Below are 9,266 nucleotides of genomic sequence, written 5' to 3'. Positions count from 1 at the left end.
GCGGAGCGGGGCGGGCTGAGCTGGCTGCTATCTCTGCAGGAGGTCGGCCGCATGAAGATCGAGCTGTTTGCTGATGTCGTGCCCAAAACCGCAGAGAACTTCAGGTAGGAGCAGCTGGCGGCGTCACCGCGGGCCCGGCTGGGCGCCCTGACTGGAAGCGGGCTGCGAGGGGCGCGCAGGGGTGCGGTGGTGTCGGTGATCGCCGCGCCGCTTCAGTTCTGTCCCCATAGTGCTGCCGTGCAGCATCCTCATCAGCAGGAGAGTCCATCTGAGCTGAAGGGGAAGGGGCTGAGGCCCCTCTCTGCTCCTGTGTGGAGCTTCTGAAACACTCAGTTCATAAAGGCGATACTTTCGTGTCATGATAAAAACCTCCTTGCCACCCCGTTCTCTGACAGCAGAATGTACCACCTGGACGTTCCAGTTCCAGGGAAGTGAACAGAGCCTGTCCTCTGTGAGACATGGTGCCCTGCTCCATACTTTGGGATTGGTTTTATTTAACAGTTTGTTAAATATCCAGACTTTCTCAATATCTTCTCAAAACTCCATTTTCAAATGGAAGCATTGAGTGGTTATCAATGATTCTTGTTTCACTCCCACTGGAATAAGCCAAGTCCTGCACAGCATTCAGTGCACGTTTGCTGAATGCCACACTTTGTGTCTTCAAAATTCAGAAGTGGCTTACGCTCAGCTTTTCTGTGTTATTTGTTTTCCAGGCAGTTTTGTACAGGTGAATTCAGGTATGCGAGTTGTTTTTTCCTTTTACCTACATTCTCAGACACACTGGGCTGGGTGGTTGGAAAGATGACCCTCTTGGAAGTTTTCCTCACTGTACCGCTGTGAAATGGAAAAGTTTCAGAAATCTGCTCTGCTGAAAGCACGACTGGCTCAGGGAGTCACAGAAGTGGAGTCTTTTCCTTTTGGGCACAAATTTAGTCATACTCTCATTGTTCTAAAAATGCCTTGCCTACCAAAAAAAAAAAAAGAAAAAGGGGATGCAGCACGTTGTGGCACAGATGTCCGTACTGCAAATTACGGTGGGATTCTGTTGAGATGGTGAAATGCATGTTGCAAACAGCTGTGCCCATCCGAGGTTTCCCTTGGCCTCTGGTGGCATCGGTGCAAAATTAGGATCCAGGATGGGCTCAGGGAGGTGGGTTGGGAGGTGATATATTAAGCCAGCTCCTAATGTACAGGGCAACCCTTTGGGAACGTGAACTCCTGGGAGGGTTTTGTGTTGGGATTTCCAATGAGTTGTAATGATTTTCCTTTTTATTTCCTTGTAGGAAAGACGGTGTCCCTATAGGTTATAAAGGAAGCACTTTCCACAGGTGGTACTTCTGCTTTTGTTTAGAGATTTAGTAGCACTAAGTGGTTCTGAGATCTGCCAAGGTGTAGCTCCTGCTGCCTGCCCTTTGGGTGCTGTCAGATACTGTTAATGCTCACTGTTTGTAGACTGTAGCATTCACAGACATTCACAAGGCATTTTTCTACTGGGAACTAAGTATTGCTTTACTTTTTTAGGGTAATAAAGGATTTCATGATCCAAGGAGGTGACTTTGTAAATGTATGTACTACTACATTGCTTTTGTCTTTTCCCTATGCTGTACAGCATGCAGCTCATCCTTCCCCATGTTTTCTCTCTCTAACAGCATGACTTTATAGCTAGGGGCTTTCAAACTTGCAGAGGTTTTTTTTTTTCACTCTGTTGTCCTTCCCGTTTCTCCTTTCCCCCAGTAAGAGGCAGAGATCTCCACTGTATGTGTGAGAAGAGATGCTTAAGTACACAAACCAAGAATCTATTCCAAGAGATTATTTTGAATCAAGTGAGGCTTACTAAAGAAAGCATATGTTAAGAGGAAAGACAATAAAGGGAGATGGCTGCAGACAGAGTACGTGGGGCTGAAATTCATGATCCTTGAGGTCCCTTCCAACCCTGGCCATTCTGTGATTCTGTGGTAAATTTACCTGACTGTGCTAGACATCTGTTTGAATTGCTCCTGCAGCTTTCTCTGGAAGGTCCCTCACTGCCATTGTGCTGAAGGCTCTCAGTCCTTTTGGCAATGCACAGGAGTCTCTCTGCAGGGCAGCAGTTATGGGTCACACTTCTGTGATTTATAAATCAAGTCTTGAGGTCTGAGTGCTTGTGCTTGTAGTAAGGGCAAGGTGTGTTGACTTGGAGGAAAGGAATGAAACATCTGAACGTGTTCCCACTGGTATATGTAATGGCAGTGCAGCATCTCTTTTGGGCTGAGTTTAGCACTGTGATTTTGCTTAGTTATTTCAAGTTCATGCTACAGAACTAATGCTGTGGCTGACCAGTTGCCTCTCTTGTGCAGGGAGATGGCACTGGAGTAGCCAGTATATATAGGGGTCCTTTTGCAGATGAAAACTTTAAGCTGAAACACTCTGCTCCTGGCCTGCTTTCTATGGTAAGTATAAAATGAAGACTGATAGCTTTTGGTATTTTCTCTCTGCCTTTCTCCTAAATGTATAAATTGTGTTTGGCAGACAGTAGGAATCTGTACGGTTGGATGGAAAGTGTGAAAGACCTGTGTTGTAAGTACTAGTTGGAAGATTGCTTATGAATTGAGCAACACAGGATGCTCAAGCCTCCTTTCTCCTTACCTGTTGGAGTTCAGGAATGTGTTTTGTTTGCTCAGCTTTCAGAATAACTTGACAATTGCAGATCTTGTACAGTGATGAATGAAGGGTCTTTTTCTTCCCTTATACTTTTGTTGAACAGTGACCTTAGTGAGGAGAAAGCAAAGCCTGTGGAGTTTCAGAGTCATAGCAGTGTTACTGTGGTATCTTTTACAACATTTTTTCCCCATTGTGATGTTGTAGCCACTAAAGATGTTGTGTACTTGCACAGAGCAGCAGGACCTGACTTGATAATGCACCATGTCCAAGCACAGGTGCTCTCTTGCAAATGTCTGTCTTGTTTCCTTTGGTTTATGAAGCAATAAGCTTAATAAAAGGCAGCTGGGCCATTTCTAAAGCAACAGCTCTTTCCAATGTGAGATATCTCTGCCTTCAGCTCTGGGAAGTCCTGTTTTGTAATGCTTTGCATTTTGATGTTTTCAACCTGCAGGCAAACAGTGGTCCAAGTACTAACGGGTGTCAGTTTTTCATTACGTGCTCCAAGTGTGACTGGTTGGATGGAAAACACGTTGTGTTCGGTGAGTACCTGCCATGCAGGCCTGCCATACAGAGTCTTGGACAGTTTCTATGGCACAGCTGCTAAAATAAAACAGCTGTTGACTGCTTTTTCCTTCCCCCATCCATTGTGCCAGCAGAGGTATTTGTGCAGCCGGTTACTGAGATGCATCATCAGAAACATTTTTTTCTCAGCTTAACTTTAATCCAGATCAGATCCTTGATCATCGTATCACTGTTAGTACATAAATCCTCGTGCCAGTGCAGATGGGACAAAGGATGAGGGGATACCTTCCTACTGTCAGAGTGGGGCTGGCATCCAAATGGAGTTTTCAGCTGAGTTTGTAGGTATGAGATGTGCTTTCCTAGGTTGACTAACTTTTCCTGTACTGCCTCTTGAGCTATAAGATTTCAAGGCCAGACCTTAAGCTCCTGTCCTGCTCACTTTTATCAGTTTAGAGAACTGTGCCCAGGGCTCTTCAGGAGGAACAGGAATTATATATGCTGGGGGAGGCAGCAAAGGTTAAAACACAACACTGAAGTGGATACATTTCTCATTTTAGGTAAAATCGTTGATGGGCTGTTGGTAATGAGAAAAATTGAAGTAAGTGGAATTTGCCTTTTTTCTCTGTGAAATCCGTGTTGGAAAGTCATGGGATGGCAGCAGTGGTTATTCTGTTCTCTCCTGTTTAATGAATACCAGGGAATACCACTGACAATAACTGGTGTTATCAGTTGTCTTCATTGTAAGATAATAGGAAATCCGTTGTGAAATAGTCTGTCATTCAGATTGACTTTGGAAATGCTGTGCTCCCATGGTTGCTGGTTAGGCTTTGAGCAGGGATTTTATTCTCCTGGCTTGATTTGCAGTGCTTTGCATTTGTTCAGGAAGCTGAATTGAAAAGCTGTTCCATCAGACAGGAGTGTAAAGCAGATCACTTCCGTGCCACTGCCTAGGATTATTCAGTGGGTGTTAAATCATCAGTTCTGCTGATCTGTGATTGGCATATCTAATTAGAAAAGTTAAACCAATCTTTTGATGAGCTGCCAGGATAATATGTTCTGATAAATAGGAGCACACCGTCACGGCAGGATGCTGAGCAGGTTTAACAAAGAGCAGTTACTGACATCGTGGCACACTCCTGGTTTGGGTTGGGAAATGTGCACGAGGGCCTCTGCCATCAGAGAACGCAAAAAGCAGAGCTGCCAACCATTAGGTATCTCTGAGTTTGCTGTTTTGGTGAGATGTAACGTTATATATCCATCTGTCCCCAGAATGTGCCCACAGGACCGAATAACAAACCCAAGCTGCCAGTTGTGATCTCTCAGTGCGGGGAGATGTAAAGTAATGGAGTAGGAATGGGGTAAGTCTCAGATTTCTGAGGCATCCACTGCAGCTGAACAGTGGGTTTCTGTGCTCCTTCCTTCTCTCTTGATTTGTTTCCACATTCATATGAGCTTGCAGAAAGTTGGCTCAGCTCACTGAACCATCACAAAATGCTGCTCTGATAGCATGATTTTTTCTATCAGCTCAACTCCCTGAAGCAGTTTCCCTTCGAGCTACATAAAGACCAAAGGCAGCACTAAAGGGAAAGGATTTTGTGGCTGCAGTCTGAGGGAAGATGGGGTCAGCCCTGCCTTGAATGGGGTTAGGTTGCCTTGAAGCCTCAGCTTCAGAAAGCAGTGGATGAAAAGGGGTCTGCAAGAGGAATTCAGCTGGTGTTACTCAGGCAGGAGGGAGAGGACGGGTCATTTAACCTGCAGCTAAGTGCTCTCTCCTGATGCTACAGAAAGCAGAGCATCCATGTGTGGTGCAGGCAGGGATCAAGAGTAGTGCTGCAGAAAGAGAGGACTTAAGCCTTTCTGCTCACTGCAGCCATAGGGCAGCCACCATGGGAGGGCTGAGGAATTGCTGTGTTACGGAGCCTTACCTTAATTGAGGAGAACACCGCTGTCCTCATGCAAAGGGAAATGTTTCCAGCATTACCCAGGCTTCATTTTGGTCAAACCAAATAGGTACAAGGCTGAACTCAGACTAACACAGAGCATTCTGTTTGCATTTTTCATTATAAAAATACCACAAGCATTCAAGCAAATCTGACTAGATTTCAATGTGTCAGGCTGCAGCTTATCAAAAATCTGCTGTATGAGCCATTTGGTTGCTGACTTTTCAAATTTCAGCAGGCAGGCACTGACAAAAGCACTCCACACAGTTTTTAACCTTCCTTTATGTGATTTCCAAAGATGTCTGGAATTGCCCATGAAGACAGATCCCTGCTGGCATGGTAAAGCCTTTCAGATTTGCAGTGCTACAAATACTTCTGTGTGAAGAAGTGACAGTATGGAATGCAGTCACTCGGTACTTCTGCTGGCATTTATAGGCTTTTGGAGATGGGGCGCAGCTTTGTTAATAGGCTTTCTTGCTGATGGAAAGAGCTGTGCTGATGTGTTGGGTCCCCTTCAGGGCTGCCCTCAGGCCCAGACCTATTGATCATTTTTCTTTGGAACCTTTATGTACAATCTCCAGTCAACATCCAGCCAGATACCTTCAGTTCTAGGCATCTGCTTTCTTCCTAGCCAGGTCTTAGGAAACATCTTTCTGCACACTGCTGCCTTTCAGCTACATTTCTTGACAGGAATGGGGTTCGTCTCCCCCAGCTTCAGACAGTTAAATGAGTTATTTGTAAAGATCCTTTAAAATCAGCCTGGAGAAACAGGCAGTGTTGCTTATAAATCCAGAGCCAGACGCAGGCGCCTGGAGTGGAGACTTGTTTGACATGAGCTGGTGCATGCAGCAGGTAGTGCCCACTTCAGCACCCAGTGCTGCTGTTGTAGGATGCTGAAGGTGGCTGCTGAGCATCTGGGACAGTTTGTTCTCCTTTGTTTCAGTGCTCCCTTGTGGGTGGATAGGTCTTTGCCAGCTCCACGCAGCTCCAGTTCCAGCCAGTTCCCCTGCTGTTCCTGTCCTCCTCACAGACGTGCTCCTGAAATCATTGAATAATTGGCATATATCATTTTTTTAAGTATGTTGAAATGTAAATAAAGGATTTTGTTAAATATGTGCATAGTGGATATCAGTGAACATGCTTGGGAGTGGATTCTTTGGGCAAAAAGGCGTACTGCTTCACTGTGGTGTGTGCATTACCCCTAGCTGATTCGGTACAGAATGTTTCCTGTGCGTGGTGGTGAGAGGCATTGCTGCAGGGCATTTGCTGAGGGGAAAGCAGAAATGAGAGGAGCACACCTGAGCTGTGCTGCAGCAGCTCTGGCTGTGAAGCTGCTCTGGCAGAGAAGTTCTGGGGGATGTCCTGAACCTTTCTACATGCAACTTTATTGAAGCTCAGGACAGGATAAAGGCATGATGGCCAGGATTTTCTGGGCTCTGGAGTGAGTTTTGCTGTTAGCCCTCACCTGGCACATCCTGGGCCAAAAGTCATTGGGCTCTTTTATGCCACAGGTGTGAGAGGAATTGACATAGGTGTTAGAAGGGTGTTGGTGGAAGGTCTTTTGGCTAGCAAGCAGAGAATGAGCATGCCATAGAATTCAGGGCTCCTGAATGGTTGCAGAGAACAAAGGTGAGGCTGCAGGTCTGTGGAAAAACTGTCATTGTCAGACTGGGTTTGCAAGCTCACCTGCTGGGCAGCTCGAAGTCACCCTTTGTGGGCGCTGGGCTCCAAAGTGAGTTTTTTCTGCAGCAGATTAAATATCAGAGAGGTTGGACAAAGTCTGTTCTGTCACGTGCAGTTGCTTTGTCCCATCCTGATGTGCCCCGTCGCTCCTCGCACAGCGGAATGCTTTATGATCTTTGCCTGAGGTGCAGTGTGTGGGGTGTCGCAGGGAGGTGTGGTCTGACGCTGACGTGTCAGAGGACAGATCCTGTAGGCATGCTTTGGTGTCATCTCCTATGTAACAGCTGCTTAAAATCTTTAGGACAGGCTGTGGGATTGCACAGCTGCTGAGGATGCTTGCAGTTTATTCTCTCCTGCTCAGCGTGTCTCACTTGTACCTGCGCTATGCCAGGTGATGAAGGAAACAAAGCATACCAACCCATTCCATCCTGGCTTTGCATAGCCAAGATTTCTCCTAGGAGACAAGGGTTGAAAATTCCTCACATGGAGGAGAAAACTGGACCTGGGTAACAGCTGTGAAATAGAGGTGAGCAAAAAATGAGACATTCAGCTGTTGCTCGTGCTCAGGGAATGCACCTAGATGCCCTTTCCCTGTGGGGTTTAGGCATGAGCTTGGTTCCAGGCGGCTCAGGGGAGCTCTGCCTCCAGCTGCTGTGCTGAGGTTCACAGTTCTGGCTGCGGATACCCAAATTCACTCTGCTTTCTCACCAGGGAAACCAGCCTATTTCTGGGTCCAGGCTCAGCAGCATTTTCTCAGCCTGATGTATTTATATCACCGTGATCAGCCAGTTGTACTTCCTGCATAGCAGGGGTCACAGCTTCCCCAAATTAATATCTAACAGTGGTAAATCCATTACAACCTCTTGAAAGTTGTTCCAGTGGTTAATTATATCCTGTTACATTTATCTACCTTGGACACCGAATATATTGAGTTTCAGCTTTGCAGCCTGTGGATCTTGCTGTTCCTTACTTGCTGGCTAAAAGTTCTCTCAAACACCATTATTTTTGGGTTTAATTTCCTGCGATGAAGTCACCCTTCAGTCATGTGTGAAGCAAATTCTGGAATCTGCTGCAGAGCAGATGATCATTATCCTCTATCTGAGCTCCAGCATCTTCCTCCAACTGTGGACACTGCAACTGAAGGCAGTTTGACTGCCTGTTACTCATCTGAACATCACGTTCATCTCCAGCCCCTGCAGTGTACCTTTCCTCAAAAGCTGTCCTGAACTCATTAGCCATCAGGGGGCACATCTTTGTAGGTTTTGTCACTGAGATTTGAAGATTCCTCCCCAGTTATTGCTAAAACTGATAAGCAGCTCTGACTCCTTTATTTTATATGACTCTCTAATTGATGTGCCATTGTATTTTCTGACATTTCATAGAATCACAGAATGCCTTGGGTTGGAAGGGACCTCGAGGATCATGAAGGCTCCAGAGGAGGGCCACGGAGATGATCAGGGGACTGGAGCACCTCCCCTACAAAGACAGGCTGAGGGAGCTGGGCTTGTTCAGCCCGGAGAAGAGAAGGCTGGGGGTGAGCTCATTGCAGCCTTCAGTACCTAAAGGGAGCCTACAGACAGGAGGGGAATCAGCTCTTTGAGAGGGTAGATAACAGCAGGACAAGGGGAAATGGTTTGAAGTTGAGGGAGGGGAGATTTAGGTTGGATGTCAGGGGAAGGTCTTTACTCAGATTGTGGTGAGGTGCTGGAACAGCTGCCCAGAGAGGCTGTGGATGCAGAGGGGGGTTGGAGATTCATGATCCTTGAGGTCCCTTCCAATCCTGGCCATTCTGCGATTCTGTGAATCTCCAACCCTCCCACTGCATGCAGGGCAGCCAACCTCCGCATTTAATACCAGACCAGGCTGCCCAGGGCCCCATCCAACCTGGCCTTGAGCACGTCCTGACCTTGAACTTTCCCCTGACATCCAACCTAATTTGAAGGAGGGAAGATTTAAAGCCATTTCCGCTTGTCCTGCTGTTACCTCCCCTTTCCAAGAGCTCCCTTCCTGTTTGTAGGCTCCTTTTAGGTACCGAAGGCTGCCATTCGGTCACCCCGCAGCCTTCTTTTCTCCAGGCCGCGCACACCCAGCTCCCCCAGCCTGTCTGTGCAGCCCCTCCAGCTGAGCTCAGCACGGTTTGATCGCCGTTTCCCGGCGGTGTCGTGGCCGAGGGCAGGGCTGTGAACCTGCGGCCAACCACGACTGGAGGGCAGGAGGAGAAATAGGAGACAGAAGGGCTCCGTCACAACAAACGCAGCGCGGTGTCCCTGCGGGCGGAGGCACGGAGGTGTCGCTGGGAAAAGGCTAATTAAAAACCAGGCTTTGAAGAGCCCTCGGAGCCGCGGCCCGGCTCTTAAAGAGCTCAATTAGAGGCGTTTGCCTTGAGGAAATGTAATGAGAGCAGCTCCTCGGGAGCGGTGCCACCGCGGCTCAGCTGTCCCCGGGGCTCACGGGCACTGCGCTCTGGTGGCACCGCTCGGT

At 47.5% G+C, this 9,266-nt stretch overlaps 1 protein-coding gene across 1 annotated transcript; it reads left to right on the top strand.

Moving 5' to 3' along the window:
• The first annotated feature begins 11 nt into the window (after positions 1–11).
• On the top strand, positions 12–6,217 carry PPIH (peptidylprolyl isomerase H). The gene is made up of 8 exons (XM_019622545.2): positions 12–104; positions 714–737; positions 1,284–1,328; positions 1,522–1,564; positions 2,337–2,429; positions 3,092–3,179; positions 3,720–3,760; positions 6,046–6,217. The coding sequence occupies exons 1-8, from the start codon at positions 52–54 to the stop codon at positions 6,064–6,066; spliced, it is 408 nt and encodes a 135-aa protein (XP_019478090.1). The 5' UTR covers positions 12–51; the 3' UTR covers positions 6,067–6,217.
• The last annotated feature ends 3,049 nt before the right edge of the window (positions 6,218–9,266 follow it).

This window comes from Meleagris gallopavo, chromosome 23 (assembly GCF_000146605.3).
Source record: "Meleagris gallopavo isolate NT-WF06-2002-E0010 breed Aviagen turkey brand Nicholas breeding stock chromosome 23, Turkey_5.1, whole genome shotgun sequence".
Taxonomy (NCBI): domain Eukaryota; kingdom Metazoa; phylum Chordata; class Aves; order Galliformes; family Phasianidae; genus Meleagris; species Meleagris gallopavo.
This window is presented reverse-complemented; position numbering and strand designations above follow the sequence as displayed.

Coding starts and splice junctions, on each gene's coding strand:
- PPIH (XM_019622545.2), top strand. CDS start 52: ATGAAGATCGAGCTGTTTGCTGATGTCGTGCCCAAAACCGCAGAGAAC. Junction 738..1,283: donor TTTTGTACAGGTGAATTCAG/GTATGCGAGTTG, acceptor ATTTCCTTGTAG/GAAAGACGGTGTCCCTATAG. Junction 3,761..6,045: donor TGGTAATGAGAAAAATTGAA/GTAAGTGGAATT, acceptor CCTTTGTTTCAG/TGCTCCCTTGTGGGTGGATA.